At 43.0% G+C, this 16925-nt stretch overlaps 1 protein-coding gene across 15 annotated transcripts in view; it reads right to left on the minus strand.

Annotated features, from left to right (window-relative positions):
• Window positions 1-16925, minus strand: part of LOC148338882 (adhesion G protein-coupled receptor L3-like) — a 129767-nt gene that overhangs the window by 41090 nt on the left and 71752 nt on the right. For all 15 annotated transcript variants that reach the window (XM_088292693.1, XM_088292692.1, XM_088292682.1 and 12 more), the window contains exons 9-12: window positions 5515-5859; window positions 4237-4340; window positions 2629-2814; window positions 1640-1678 (exon numbers count right to left, since the gene is read on the minus strand). In XM_088292693.1, coding sequence (XP_088148819.1) covers window positions 1640-1678; window positions 2629-2814; window positions 4237-4340; window positions 5515-5859 — 674 coding nt within the window. The remainder of the gene's footprint in view (window positions 1-1639; window positions 1679-2628; window positions 2815-4236; window positions 4341-5514; window positions 5860-16925) is intronic.

Consider the following 16925-nt stretch of genomic DNA (forward strand, 5'->3'; position numbering starts at 1 on the left):
CTTTCTGTTTACGAGGATATCTTCATCTTCCGACAAATTGAGTCGCGGGAGGTGCGGGGGCGCGGGGGGTTCTTTTATCATCCAGCCTCCCTGGAAGGTCACGCCGCCCCGCCGTGACACTCCCCCTGGTCATCCTCGCCAACAAAGGTGTCGCTTTAATGAGGGGCTTCAAAAATCCTCCCTGGGTCCTACAAAGTCACACTCGCTTGGTTCCTACTAAGGCATGAGATGTTTTTCATCTTCTGTGGCGGAATTTGCCCGCAGCTTCAACTTCCCGTCAAGCCGACTAAACGGAAGAAAGCTTTCAGAGGTGCGCGCTAAAACATGGGCCGACGTAATCGCCGTAATTGGACACCATTAATATATCCTCCGGGCGCCATTTTCCCGCCGTTTGCTCGCAATCAAAAGGGCGCTTTCCCGCACAACACGGTGAGGTGATCATTATGTGCTCTGTTGTCAAAGCGTCATGTTCACTGGGATTAAATTGGTTGTGATACACGGCCTGAGAAATCACACGCGGCGTTCCTTTGAAAATCCTGCCCCGGAAGCCGGCTTCACACATGGAATTTGGTGGGCATTTCTATTAAAGAGTAGACCCACAAAAAAAATTCAAATAAATCCAGCACAGAAAACAACCAAAAGGTCGGCCATTTTGATTCAAAGCAGCCATTTTAGGGTCATTTCCAACATGAATTTGGATGACTCTTGGTAGCGCATCTTAGAATTCAGACCCTGAAGATTTGGTGACCCACAAAGCGGCAAAGAATGCAAAACTCCAAAAACAAAATGGAGCCTCCAGAGCCACATGGCGACATGAAATATGATGGGCATGTCCCAAAAAATTTAACTCATTGAAATAAAGCAGACACACCATCATATGAATCCCGATCAGAGATTACAAAGACAGGCAAACTGTATTATTTTTCCACAATATATAAGCACAACTTTAACCACAATCGAAGAATTATTCGTAGTCGTCAAAAAAAAAAAAAGAGATGACAGCAAAAATGTCACCCGCAGGGAGCAAATCACGCACTCCGCCAGCGGCCTCGCAAAGTCGCTGAGTGTTGCGATGGAGGCGGGTTCCCAAAATTGGGACACTCATTCATTATGTATCAGGACCAATCATAACACGCCAGGACTTTGGCTGACTTTTTCGTTGACTTACTTACTGAAGTCGTCTCGGAGTTTTTGCGTTGGACGAATAAATCAATCCCGCAAGAAAGAAAAAAATTGCTCATTTGACTCGAAATTAAACTGAAAAGGGAATCCAAATGACTGTTCCAACCATTCGCACCAAATTCATAATCATATTACAGATGACTTCCTGCCAAAAAAAATAACTGGAGCTGCATTTTCCAAACGACGGCATCACGAGCAAGTGTGCTGCGCTGAATTGTCCAATTACACTTAATTGGTCGTAAAATATCATTTCCATACCGCCATTAATAGCAGCAGCCAGCGCACATAAATGTGCTGCCACTAGAGGGCAGTAGGTACAATTAACCAGTAAACCACCGAGTCAACTGTCATCATGACTTTATAGATATACACCGAACAAGAGAATACATTGGAGGATCTTGTGCGTGAAATCGACCAACAGCGCGGAAAAAGAAAAAAAATAATAATATCCACATACCTGCACATAGAAACGGCAGGAGCGCTCTCTCTTCTGCAGCTGTCAAGCAGAAGAAAAAGGCAATTGTTAAGCGAAGTCGAGTACGTCAGGCGAGAGGAAGATATTTATCGCCATGCATCATGCAGCAACTGGAGGAACTTCACACAAGTTGGCAAACAGACACCCCGCTGACTAACTAACTAACACGCACAACTCTTTAGGCTGGAGTGTTCCCATCCCCTTAAAAGGCTTGCCAATGAAATGTGCAGTGAATGAATCAAAGCCATTCCAAAAAAAAAAAAAAAAATCGGCATTAGCAACAGAGCAAAATGAGAAAAAAAAAAATCCTCCTTCCTGCTTCTTACTTCGAGCGACGCTAAAAATCTCAATGGGGACGGACATCTGTGTGTGGAGTCCGGAACAGGTGTTGTCCAGGCAAATTAACGGCGGACGATTTGAATTGCAATTTGCTTTTGGCCACTCAGCAGCTACTCGGTAATTATGGCCGGGCTGGACGACCGATCGATGCGGGGGGGGATAAACGGGCAAGCGTGGGCCGAGGATAGGACCACTTTGCTGCTGCTTTGAGGGTGGATAACAATAAAGACGGGGCACAGGGAGGACATCGATGCGGGAATGGAATTGAGTCCACACCAGTTGTCAGCTATGTGAACCACCACGCCATTATTTTGGAGGACGGGCCACATTGTAGTTATGGTTCACCTCAGACTATGAACCCATATAAAATGTATGATCAGCTTACGTTATGTCATTGATGGAAAGCCGGTCAGTAATTGTTTGTTCAAAGATTCTTCAATTTATTTTAAAAGGGGGCGGGGGGATTGATAACAAAAAAATGGCAATATGTCATCTCAAAGAAAAATGTGCTAAAAACAGGAAGTTGACGCACATGACGCGGGCCACACACAATTGAGGTTGCCGGCCAGATCTGGCCCCCGGGCCTCAGGTTTGACACCTATGCACTATGCCATCCGACAAGGTCGCGATACCTTATTGAGGCTCCGCGCCGCGCTGTCCTTCCCACCGGGCGTGAGGTTTCGCAGCTGCACGTCGAGGAGGTCCACCAGCCGCACCATGGCCCTCACCGTGAACATGATGTCGCCCGCCTGAAGGTTGCTTTTGGTCTGCTCGGCCAGCTCGCGGGCGATCACCGCCGCCGTCTCGCCCGCTTTCAGCTGAAACAGCGAGCGACGCGACCATGAGCGATGGCGAGCTTGGCACCTGCGGGGAATGAACGGCTAATGCCTCGCGGCAGCTGCAGATGACGAATGGCGTCGCACCAACGCGCCGCCCCGGCACATGATTGCCGTTTAGCCTTTGCGTTTCCAAGAGCTGCTCTTGCCGTAAACTCAATTAATGCCGTGCTCATCACAAACTATTAGTGAGGGATCTCCCTTGATAGTGTAATGCCTTTATGAACGTGATATAGAAAAGCGTCGCCGCTTCAGGGAGGCAGCGGCGCTTTCTCGGCACGACCGTGCATTTTAAATTTGCCGCCATCTGCTTTGAGTGAGCTGACGGATTACGGCGGATTGTGTACCTTTATGACTTCATTCGGTGGCTGCCGATTTCAAAGCAGAGTTCCTCTTATTGCTCGGCGCTACAGACAATTTTGACTGAACTTTCATGACCCATAGACTATTTTTCTCGGATGGCATGAACACCGAATCTACCAAAAGAAGAATTGGACGCTTTTCCACCAGAAAAAAAAAAAAGTTTGTTTTTTGTTTTTTTTTTCTTGTTCAGAAGTCATCAACAGTAGAACAGCTTTATTTAGAGCGGACTTTAAAAAGCCACAGCGGCATACAAAGTGCTTTCAAGTAAAACTCAGACGTATAAAAAGGAAGACCGTTAAAAGAAATTGATAACATAAGGACAGTAATCGCAATAAAACGCTAAAACAACGCAAAGTCTCAGGCTGAGTCAAAAGCAAAATAATAAAAAAAAATATTTCAAATGACTTTAAAAGATGGCCAGAGAAGGGGGCTTGCTTAACGTTTAACGGAAAGTCGTTTCACTCCTAACAATGGTTTGTGACTAAAAAGCGGAGAAAACAAGCTTTTTGTGGAAAAAAAAAACATGTCAAGTTAAATAGTCGTTTTTTTTCCCCTTTCAAATTTTGCTAACATTTTTGTGTTTTTTTTTTTAACTCATTCACAACCAGCCCAGTAAAAAAAATGGATTTTGACGTATTTATCCGTCAATGGTATTGAATGAGTTTTAATGTTTGTAATATTTAAAACATTTTACTTTGACTCTGGTTCGGCAAGTGTACCTAATATTTTGACTTGAAGCACGCCAATAAGCAAATTCCTGACATATTTCATTCCGCAATATTTCAAAAATGATGATAAGTTGTGATTATGTTGTTCACTCTCACATGGATAGTCATCCAATTTTATTTTATTTTTTTTTATTAGAAGCTCAAGCACCTACAAACTACCACATCCCTGCAGCTAATCAATACCATTAATTGACCAATTAAGACCAGACAAAGGAGAAAAGGCCAGAAAATCTAAGTTCATCAGAGTATCTCTACATTGTGCTTCACTTCTTTTCTGAAACGGGTCCAACAGGACTTGAGAGTCTTTGGATACCTTCTGGCTGATGATGTTGACCCAAGGGGAGGTGCAGTTGCTGAAGTCAGGCCCCTGGGGGTCCCAATAGCCCTCGGGACCCACGCACGAGTAGGAGGCCACGCCTGAGAGAGGAGGAATAACAACACTCTCATCAAAACCAGGCACTCCAGACAAGAGATTTTGGAACGCAACGCAGAAGAGGAGAAAAATAGCAGAGGGAAGAAAAACAAAAGGCAGAAAACACCGGGAAATAAAAGTCTTGAGGAAAAAAAAGGGGGGGAGGACTCAGATTCAATAAAGGGGAGAAAAAGAAAGAAGAGCAAAAGAAGGAAAGGACAGAAAAGGCACAAAATGGACAAGTGAGGTGAAGAGAAGAGAAAAGGGGAAAAGGAAAAGAAAGAAAAAGCAAAAAGAGAACAGAGAAAATAATGAGATGGAAAAAAAAAAAAAGATCAACCATGAACTAACCAACTAGGGCAACTGCATCATCGTGTCGCATAATCAATGCATTCAAATCAAGACGTAAAACACGAAGACGAAAACAAAAGCGAGCCGAGTCTCGTGACATCAGCGTGTCCTTGTTTGTACTTGGCCGCTCGGCTCAGACGAGGCGCACCAACGCATCCATTTTGATTGACATATAATTTCCTTCCCCAGTCCACCTCAGACAGACTTATGTTTGATGGCTTCATGAGATAAGAGAGTGCGTGTGTGTGTGTGTGCGTGTGTGTGCCTTTGAACGCCTCGGCATGAAAGCCGGGAGTCTTGTCGTCTGCTCGGGGGACAAATTGGCCTTGGCTCCTTTCTCGGTACGGTGGGGCACGGTGACCTTCTGCCCTTGCATGCTATCGCCACATTGGGCGAGAGCTATGAGACATCGTGTAGCTAACTAGCTAGCTAGTTCCCTAAAATTTTGCTTAAGTTTATCATGGACTATTTTTGCCATACTTTTAAAAGCTGATACGCATAATGTGTGCCGTGACCGGCAAAATAATCGCGCACGTGCGATTTGCTTGACTGAAGCTGTGACATCTGTTGACAAACTAGCTAGCTAACTAGCTAGTTCGCTGACATTTTGCTAAATGTTTTATTTTCTAAATACTGTGGTTTTTTAAAGTCCTATATTTTTTTGTAATGCTTTTGTTCACTTTCATTTCAAATTAAAACACTCCATCCATCTGCTCCTGGTCCGGCCCCTCTGACAAATTTTAGAACCCATTGTGGGCCGCCAATCAAAAAGTTTGCCCGCCCCTTCTCTACATTGACATGCCGTGCATATACGAAAATGGACCTCACCGAGAGTCCCAGGAGGACAAGGCATCTTGGCAACCGCTCCCTGCCCGGTCCTGGGCCAAGAAACGTCCAACATGACCAGAGGATTACAGTACTCCATCCTGACATTTGGAAGCCTGGAAGAAGGTGGCGAGCGTTCGTCGTCTCCCGTGCCCAGGCGGCCCACCGGCGTCTGGGCCCTCGGCGGGCCTGCCGCACCCGTTGATGAGGTGACTGTGGTGGTGGTGGCCGCTTTGGTGGTGCCCGTCCTGGCTGCTGTGAAGGTGACTGTGGTGGTGGTGGGCCGTGTGGTGGTCCTCGTGGCGGTGGTTGTTGTGTCCATGTAGACCATCACGGAGGATGACGACTCTGGATAGAGATTTACAAATGAATTAACTCAAGCCATCACTCCACTTTTTCACATCCAACATAGCGGAGACACTGCCCTACAATTCAGCACCCGAAGGCGGAGTCTACGGATGTATGTTGTGTGAGCCAAACGGGTGGGATTGTTGCGGACCCCCGCTGACATCGCTAGCAAGCTTCCATCCGTGTTGTCTGAATGCATCTTGGGATGTTGCTATTTGTGGACCTGCAGACACGAGACAACGCGGGACCCGATTTCCTGGATGTGACGGCCACTCCGGGAGGTGCTGGCTAACGAGGTTGTTTACCCGAGATGAGCTCCCATCCCGGTATAACGCCGACAAACGTGCGCATGTAATACAAACTCATCGAAATGAGCCTGAAAAAAAGATGGCCAGCTGATAATGGAATCCATTTTGTAATATTATTTTATAATGTCATGAATATATTTGCATCTCTGGTATGTTGATGTATTAGAAATGGAAAAAAAAGCAGTATTTAATGCTAATGCTAACACATGACACCATAGTTGGGCTAACAAGTAGCATGTAACAGCTAATCTGTATCTTTGCTAACCTATGCGTCGCTAATCAAGAGGTTCAGAACAATTGAAGTTGACGAATAAATTCCAGACCCACCACAATTAACTCATCCAAATGTGCACACGTTGACGTTGACGAAGACATTCCTGACCTTTCACGACAAACTCATTGAAAAAAAAGCAGTCCGGCTGAACACATTTTGTAATTTTTTATTATAATGTCATTAGTATAGAATATTTGCATCTCTGGTATGCTGATGTAATCTTTAAAAAAAAAGAAAAAAAGATATCAATATTTAATGCTAATGCTAACACAAAACGCCATAGTTGGACTAACAAGTAGCATGTAGCAGCTAATCAGTATCAAATTAGCTGTAAATTTGTTAGCCTATGCGTCACTAATGACGCGGTTCAGTACATGTTGACGATAATGAAATTCCTGACCGTTCATTACAAACTTATCGAAATGTGTCTGAAAAAAAAAAGAAGTTGATAATGGAACACATTATATTATAATGTCATGAATATGATATATTTGCATATCTGGAATGCTGACGTGATTAAAAAACAAAACAAAACAGTATTTAATGCTAATGCTAACACACGAGAGAACAGTTGGGCTAGCAAGTAGCATGTGGCAGCTAATTAGTATCAAATTAGCCGTGAATTTGTTAGCCTTTGCGTCACTAATGAAGAAGTTCAGAACAAGTTGACGTCGATGAAATTCCTGACCCAGCACAACAAACTCATCAAAATGTGTCTGAAAAAAAAAGCCAGCTGATAATGGAACACATTTTGTAATATTATATAACAATGTCAAGAATATGATATATTTGTATATCTGGTATGTTGATGTGATAAAAAAAAACTAAACAGTATTCAATCCTAATGCTAACACACGACCCCACATTTGGGCTAACAAATAGCATGTAGCAGCTAATTAGCATCTAATTAGCCGTGAATTTGTTAGCCTTTGCGTCACTAATGAAGAAGTTCAGAAAAAGTTGACGTCGATGAAATTCCCGACGTGGCATTGCACACCCGTGACTAAATGTAAAGGGAGCCCGGCTAAGACAAGAAGCTCCATCATCCCACCGGGAGTTTGACAGTCCCACCCATCACCAAGGACGTTAATAAAAAAGCCCAAACATTTAACATCATTGACGACATCAGTGCGCAGATTCCACAAGCATCCATCTCGCCGGCGAGTGCACCCGCGCCGCCGCCGGCATCTCTGCAATAAGTCCATTATTCATGAACGGCCGTTGCGCATTTACATTTGAGGAGGAATGATGACGACCTCAAACAGAGCGCATCCGGCTCTCGGTAAATAGCGCCGTCAATTTGGCCGTAATTGAAATGAGCCGGCGGCGCTCGCATACTGTAAATGGGTCATTCCACAATTGGAGGACATTGAAATGAAATTTCAAATAATCCATGCAGAAAATAGAGGGAACAAAAAAAAATGCTTGATGTGTTAATTATAGTTGGCCGGAGACAAAATGTTACCGAAACTGGAGAAAAATTAAAAATGCAAACTATAAATTACAAAATCAAATTGTGGATTTTTTTCTTCCTCTTGATGAGCAACTTACATATCAAAATATAACAATTATCTTAAATCAGCTTTTTTTAAAAAAAATTTATTTTGCTGTGTCTTTTCTTCTAAATAGCAATTATGCTCTGAAGTGGTCTCAACATAAAAGCAGCTCCGTTACTAAAATCTTTTTTTTTTTTTTTTGCCATCTAGAGGAGGGGAAAAATAAAAGTGAGCGACGTGACTCAGCAGAAAATGACATCATCAAGTTACAGTCCTTGCGTTGAACATGGTTCGAGCTAAGCTAAAATCTCTTCAATTATTCATCTCGGTTTCGCCGTAATGGAGTGTGTACCTTGCAGTAACACAACCCCGTTGATATTCTTTTTATTTTTAGACTTTCTTTTTTTAATTATGAATCGGTAACTGGGTTGCACCGGGGGGGGGGGAGTGAAAATTCTGACAGAAGGTCAGTGAAAGCAACACAAGTGCCGATAAGCTGGAGGTGTGCAACTGAGCCGATTGGGATAAGGGAATTAAAGCATTGGAGCAGGATGCAGGATGGACAGATTAAAAAAAAAAAAAAAAGCCAATATCAAGTGAATGCATGCAGGAATCATGAAAAAATGAAAAAATGAAAAAAATCACGCAAAAGTCGCATTATTATCATATAAGCCTTAGACATAATCTTGAAAAAAGGAAAGATTTAATAACAATATTTATTTTTATGATTTTTAATTATTGCAACAAAAAAAAGCAATAAAAATTGAGAGCATTGTAACCGAAAAGTTGCCGTTGAGTAAATAAATTGCACTTGGAATAAAAGAAACCGGAAAAATTTTCGCCCTCCTCCGAGGAGCCCTAAACCGACGGCCTGAGGGCAAAAGCTGAAACTCATTTTGGAGTCGATGACATATAATAACATTTATTATTATTATATTATTACCATTAACTCATTCGCTACCATTGACGGATATAAACGTCAAAAAATATTTTTATTTTAGTGAAGGAGAGAGCCATCAAGACACTGACAAAGTAACTTCGTGGCCTAAAAAAAAAGTTTTGTTTTTCTCGCTTTGCAAAGGCTTTCATATATATTGTTTATTTATAATCACACGAAAAATCAAAGACGCTTACCTTTGGGAATCTACGCGAGCGTCCCAAAAGGGGAATGGGAATTGATCAAAATTTGGATAAAACGGAGTTCGACCAGTTTCGGTTCCACCACGGAATTGGATAAAAAGGCTCGGCATGCTGTCTAATTGTGTCATTGAGAATCCTCTGATCGTTTCTACTTTGCTTTAATGGCAACATTTACAAGAACAATAATTAAAAAAAAAAAACAACACACAAATAAATGATCTTCATAGCCCGCCCCCACACGGAGCTTTGCGCTGGATTTCAAAGCGAGCTAATTAGCCCCGTCGCTCGCTATCCCAAGGCCCTTGGCTCGCGCAATTAGATAAGCCGGCTCCGCTTGGCGCCGGGAGGAGGAGGAGGCATAACCAAACCAAGCCGCGATGAGGGCCTCCTCGAAAGTTTGGCAGTTCAAACGAGGCCCGAAAAAGGGCTTTCGGGGTCGCGAGGAATTAGAGGAGGGAAAGTGACTCTTTCCAGCCTCGCGCCGAACCCAATTACCTCCTCGTTTGACGATTGCAACCTTTGACGAATAGTTGCGCCTAGGGCTGGGCGATATGACCTAAAATCAATATCGCGATAAATTGGGCAATTTTACCTCGATAACGATAAATGCACGATAAATTCCCCCTGAGGACCAAAATCAAAATAAATGCAGAAAATGCATATTAACTGCTTTTTTTTATTGACCAACTGGTACACATTACTTTCAATGAAAAATAGAAGTACAAAAATCATTTGAATAAACATTCAAAATAGCTTGCTTTGCATGACTTGAACAATGTCACAAAGAACAGGAAAAAAAGGGTACCTCTCACAAAATCTTTTCCTGCAAATAGATTGTGCCGAGATGGTGTAATGCCATTTGCAAATGCTTAGATTTGTGTAAAGGTATCTTGTAAACAATATAAATAATGCCATGTGCAAAGGCACTAGTCGCCTGTAAACAAAATGCTAAATAAAATGAAAAAAAAAAAATCAATGGAATGCCAGTGCCAAACAAACGCGTGTGCTTCATCAGTAAAATGTGCCGTCTCGAGTACTCCGGTGCGCAGTCGCCACTTGTCGTCTATGTACTGCACATTTCAGGCTCAAACAGGGATGCATGTTGCGACTCGACCACAAGTCGGATGTGGATGCAAAATGCTCGACATGTCTCCGCTCCCGTCCCGATGTTGTCCATATCGGGAAGTGCTGTTTGCGGCAAATATTTTCGTACCTCTTGTCGGCTACGTTCCTGAGGCGTTTAAATCCTGTGCGCTCCACTGTAACTTCAGGAGCTCTATCTTTAGCTATGTGCTAGGCTATCCCGTCCACCACTGAGACGTTCTCTCGTATGGTTTCGCCTCCGTTAGTGGGCTGTTGTCACTTGTCCAACCTTGCTTCTCACTTTGAACTTTTAGCACAAGCTCCAAGTCAACAGCATGGTTGTGTTGTGGGTGGTGAAAAAGAAAAGGTTGGACGCGCTGTTTCAGGTGCTTACGACGCACTTTGTAGTTCATGTTCTTTTGCGCAAACATCGTCTTTATGGAACCCAAAACATTTCCAAACGACAGATGTCGAATTTCTTTTTGGGACAAGCGCGACAAGACCAATTTCAACTAACGTTACTTCGTCTTTAGCCGTGTCAGCCGCTTCTGAATTTGAATCGCCAGCTACGAACGCGTCTTGTGTTTACATTCTTCTACAGCGCCTGAGTCACGTGACTACATGCGCTGGAGCAGACTTAAAGAGGCATGAACATTGCCGCAGACAGAAAAGACTTTCCTTTTTCATTTTTTTTTTAGACACCGAATTTACCGACAAGGGCAAAATGTTGTCGGTCATTCTAATAAATTTCGGTAACGGTAAATTTTCGGTTAATCGCCCAGCCCTAGTTGCGCCTCAAATCGCCACTTTCAAACACACCGAGAAGATTGGCTTGTCGATGTGTGATGTCATCCATTAACCGTTTTTTTTATTTTTATTTGCTTCTTCTGTTTAACGTCTGCTTAACGGGATGTCAGTTGATATTTTCTGACTTGGGGTGCACGCCAAGTTAGAATAGCGGGGGTCACCATGGTACTAAAATACCGCACGTCGTTTCCCCGGACATTTTTAAGAAACTCTTCGAGCACCATCTGTTCACCAACGCATACTTTCTATTTGGGGAATAGCAACAATTTTTAATTAGCACTTGGCGGCCATGACAGCCACAAAATGTCACCCATATTTACGGCTCAGGTCAAATTTGACCCTTTTTGACATTTGACGGCAATAAAATAACCTAAATGTCATTCTTTCACAATGAAAACTGATGACTTGATCCACAGTGACCCAAAATATTTCAAAATGTTATTCTTTTCTACAGCCGCGACGACGTTTTTGGATGCTGAGGCTTTCCCGAGTCATATCTCGAGTATTTTTTTCTTTTTTTTTTTGTCTTCAATCCTGTTCCTCAAGGGCCGGTGTCTTGATTGAAATGATTCGGATTGTTATCTAGCTTCTTGCAGACCTGGCTGATTATCGGATCATTTGACTCAAGTGTGTTGCAGCAGGGAGAGATGGAAAACTGACAGGACAGCAACTCTTGAGAGAACAGGATTGAGGACCCCTTGCTTTAGCACATTCATACACGAGCTGCGCATGGCCACAACTGACGCCAAGTCGCTGACCAACCTGAGCCAACTGCACACTCTCATTAAGTGACTCTCACATCACTCACCTGGACACACGCTTTCAAAGTCACAGATACTACAGTGTAACAACTAGCCTAAATACCTGCACCTCACGGGCATATTTTGTATTTTGGTAGTGCGTATAATATATTTTTATACAGTTACTTGAATAGTTGAGGAACTGAATTCAACAATAATTCATGCTAAAAATACTCGCTAGCTGAAATAGTAAAGTAGTTAAGTTGAAATAAAAAAATAAAAATGTATTATTTATTAAAATTATTTTTATTAAGAAAATTAAATATATATATAAAATTGATTAAGTGCTAATAAATTATTATATATATATATATATATATATATATATATATCACTCAATTTATTATCATGTTTTATCTTATAGCATATCAGAGATGCAAATATATCTTAAAAAAAGGAAAAAATAAATAAATAATATATATATATACACACACACACACACACACACACACACATATATATATATATATATAAATATATATAATATATATATATATATAATATATATATATATATATATATATAAATAATATATATATATAATATATTTATACATATATAATATTTATATATATATATATTTATATATATATAAATACACACACACGCACACGCACACACACAGCGGGGGCACATTCCAGAAACCCCCGGCAATAAACGCGGGACAACTGCGTTATGTCTGCAGGCACAATCAGTCAAGATATGTGGCAAAGATGTCACCGCATGGCCCGTAGGCCACTGCGCTCACTCAGTACCCAGTCCGACTGCCCTGACGTCAAGCGTATAGATTATTGTTATTATTTCATTCTGTTGTTATCCGTCAGTTGCCACGGAGGCGGCGGCTCAATTATGCAGCCAGACATCCGGTAATGCTCCGATATCATCGAACATGATGAGAGCCATAATGGAGGGGAGCCATGCATTGTTTGCCAATTAATTTCTCATTCCCAAGCGCTCGTCCCGGGACTTGAGAGGGCATTTAATGGAGGTCAGGCGGCAGGGGGAGAAGAGTGTGCGGCGGCCGCATGAGCATGACAAATTGACGCAATTCCGACAAACCGTACCATCTTCCAATGAGAGCGCTGTTCAATGTACATTTTGGTTTCTACGCACACCAAAGACAAAACATTTATTGAGGGCATGGTGTTAATCAAGATCGAGGCCAATCGTAATTTTGGGCTAATTCCAAACATTATTAAAGTATTTCCTCACACATCAGCTCGGACTTTACTCATGAGAGACTAGCTGTAGTGATGGCAAAATGAAGCTTCAAATTTGCTTCATGAACCAGTTGTTGTATTTTTGAGTCCTCTAGATGGCACTGTTGCTTTAAATAAAGGTTTTTAAAAAATGGCAATGTGCTTTCAGCCCAATGTTGAACCGAGAGCGCCATCTACAGGAGTACAAAAGTACTACAACTGCTTCATGAAGCAGATTCGAAGCTTCATTTTCGGGACTGACCGGCAAAAAAAGGGTCAAGTGCCCAGCCCTGATTCGGACTATACTTCTATGAGGGTCGAGGTGTCAATTGAATGTGTTGCCTTTAGGAACATATACACACTCTCCCAAAATATTGGATACTATTTCACAAATATAATATTAGTATTACACGTTTTCATATAATGACGAGTGGCGTTTACAAACCCGACTGCAGTGAGTACCAGGCCTCCATTAAAGGCGAGGCATTAACGCGATATGCAAATGAGCGAGTAGCCGACATGGCTAAGCCTCAACATCAAACGAGCGGCCTCCATCGGCTTAAGCTAGCACTTTATTGATGTTTCACGGTCTGGACGAAGGCACGTGGGTGGGCACGGGGGATATTCTTGAGGGTCTGCAATGACGCAACCCGCCGGACAACATCAGAGCACTTGAGTCGCGCGCCGATTATCTCCCAAACGCGCTCTTGCCAAGCTTAGCGTTTATCGCGTAGGCGCTCTTAATCAGTTTAGTGAGCGCCCGAGCCAAAGCGTGGAGTGTTTCGGGCACGCGTTCCCCTCCAAGAGCCTGCGGGGCGCGGCGTCTGGCGTGAGGCCGCTGCCAGATGGCAACATGTGGCAAACGTACAAAAAAAAGGCCAGACAGTGAATGAATCTCTGACACGGACAGCGTGCAAACATCTTGGACGCACACATCGGGGCGCAGATTGCCCCAACAGCTTTGGGATTCATTCAGAAATAGACCAAGAGCTCCGAAAATGGACCGAGATATTCATGACAACGGTCGTCTTACCCAATAGAAAGGAAAAATTTAGAGAAGAGAAAAGTAAATAATCCAGAAAAAAAAAAATCCAGCGTACGTCACGAGGTTGTGATCACGCTTCGAACCAATTGCACACGTCAACAGCAAATTGGAATCCAAAATGGCCGCCGGGGTCCTGAAAATAGCCACCAAGCCTTAAATTCATAAATATTACGAAATATCGAGCCGTAGTTTGCCCACGGCTGTTCTAAACAATTCGCAAGAACGTTCCACGTATGTGTCACGAGATCAATGAAACGGTTCGGCTGTTTCTCGCATTCAGAAATATGCAGGAGGACAAGTCGCAATTCCCCAAATTAAGAAAGTTGCAGAAATGCAGTCTTGTATAATGAAGTCGTGCCCCCCCCCAACCTCCCATGAATCCCGGCAGATTAAAAAACATACATTTATAGAGCGCTAAATAACTGGCTGCTGTAAAAATATTACACCGAAGCAATAAAAGTCAGTAAAAGCAATAATATGTGAAAAATGAGAACTGAGGGAAACAATAAAATCAGAAAATAAATAAAAGCTTTTTGTTACTGCTCTTTAACGACTCTGCTAAAGTAACTTCATCGTGCATTTTTCTTGCCCTTGCATATTTACAACACAATACATTTTTTTGATGCACGTTGGGCCGTCCAAAAAATTCAAAAAAATTCAGATTCAATCGTTTCCGCAGTCCAAACGGACAGTAGCGAGGTCCGAGTTACAGGGTTGCACGCGTGTCAAAAAATGTGCTAGGATAAAAAAATTGTCACATAAAAAGGTTTGGGAGAATCATGGCTTGAATATGACCAATCCTGTTCAAGGAGAGAGGGTTAGGATTCTGTTTCAGGTTCAGGGCTTGGGTTCGGTTTCTGGTTTGGGTTCGGGTTGAATTACGGTTTAAGATAATTAATCAATTTGGGGTTTTGTTTTTATAGGGTTGGCTTACGTTTAGCGTGAGGCTTCAATCCTGTTCCTCGAGGGCGGCTGTCCTGTCCCTGCTGCGACACACCTGATTCAAACGATCAGGATCGTTATCTCACTCCTGCAGACCTTGCTGATTATCGGATTATTTGAATCGAGTTGGTGGAAAACAGGCAGGACACCGGTCCTCGAGAGACAGGATTGAGGACCCCTGGTTTAGTATTTCGGGATTCGGGAAAACAACCCACTCAAAAAAAAAGGGAAAAAAATGAGGAAGTAGTTAAAGTCATGAAACGATCCTCTAACTCAGCCATGGTCAAACTACGGCCCGGGGGCCACATGTGGCCCGTTAAACATTTTGATCCGGCCTGACAAACTTGAAAACAATTAAATGAAGAAACTTTGTGACTGTTTTATTTTCTAAATACTGTGGTTGACCTAAATATTGCTTTTGTTCACTTTCATTTCAAATTAAATATTTTTTTTTTTTAGCGAAACACTCCATCCATCTGCTCCAAATTTCAGTACCCATTGTGGCCCGCCAATCAAGATGTTTGCCCACCCTTGCTCTAACTCGTGCATGGATCATCAGAAAATCAAGACCTCCCTCAAACTTAATTCAACAAAAGCACACACCCCCCACACACACAAAAAAAAATAATAATTTTGTTCACTGCAAGAAAATGTGACGTTTACATGCATGGTCAGGAAGATGATCAAACAGCTGCTTTATGACTCTGGAGGGCTTTTTTTTTTTCATGCACTCTCCCATTTTTTTTGTTCCCCCCGCATTTCAATTTGTGCTCCATCTGTCCACTAGCGCCGACGTTTTACGACCGCTATTCATGCCGCCTGTCTGGAGGGCCGCCGATTTTGCACAGCAACTCGTATCCAATAAAAGGAGAAACACACAAGCTCCCTCTTATTAAGCACAACAAATTATATTATCGCTGGCTGTGTGTCGGCCAAAGCAAACGCCCTGTTAGCGCGGTCACGGAATATATGAATTGATTAGCGCGGCAGGACGTCGTGCATCGGGGGGGGGGGGGGAAATATTTTTGGATAGAGCTTCAAAAGCAGCAGGTAGCGAAATAACCGAGGAGTGGGGAATATTTAAAAAAGAGCTACTGTTCTGATTATGAGCAACTCATTCAAGACGGGTTTTTTTTGCGCACGGATATTTGCCCGTTGCATCATTGGAATAGCAACAATGAACGATTTCAGTGGGACGTGGTTTCTGTGCACAAAAACAATGACAATCACCGCAAGATTATCTTAATTTCTTGACTCCGTCAATTAGTCTAAAGCAGTGCTTCTCAATTATTTTCTGTTACGGCCCCCCCCCCCCTCGCAAGAAGAAAACAAGTCGCCCCCCCACCACCTACTCCCTGCCACAACTATAAATAAAAGCATTTTCGTTGCAAAACAAACCTGCAGCGTAGAGTTAAATACTTGCTGCACACAAGCAATGAGAGTGCCACTGCCACCTACTGGAGTGGATGGCCAATTACACGGAAAAAAAAAAAAATCATGTTCCCCAGGGTCACACCTCAGTATCGCACCGCGGGCCCCACTATTTGAGAAGTCTACAGAATGAACTAAAGGTTCAGAGTTTGGATTTAGGTGTTACTAGTTCGTGCAGGGCGGCACGGTGGACGACGGGTTTGCACGATGACCTCACAGTGCGGAGGTCGTGGGATCATTTTCGGCTCCGGCCATCCTGTGTGGAGTTTGTATGTTCTGCCCGTGCCTGCGTGGCTTTTCTCCGGGTACTCCGGTTTCCACCCACATTCCAAAAATCATGCATGGTAGGTTGATTGGACTCTCAAATTATTTTGTCCATGTGTGCCCTGCGATTGGCTGGCAACCAGTTCAGGGTGTCCCCGGCCTACTGATGGGATAGGCGCCAGCACCCCCCGCAACCCTTGTGAGGAGAAGCGGTACGGATAATACATGGATGGATTGTTCATGCAGGGTGAGTTCCTGATGAAAAATCGGTTGGTTG

The sequence above is a fragment of the Idiotropiscis lumnitzeri genome, chromosome 4 (assembly GCF_059441095.1).
Source record: "Idiotropiscis lumnitzeri isolate Australia: NSW breed Sydney's pygmy pipehorse chromosome 4, RoL_Ilum_1.0, whole genome shotgun sequence".
Lineage (NCBI taxonomy): Eukaryota > Metazoa > Chordata > Actinopteri > Syngnathiformes > Syngnathidae > Idiotropiscis > Idiotropiscis lumnitzeri.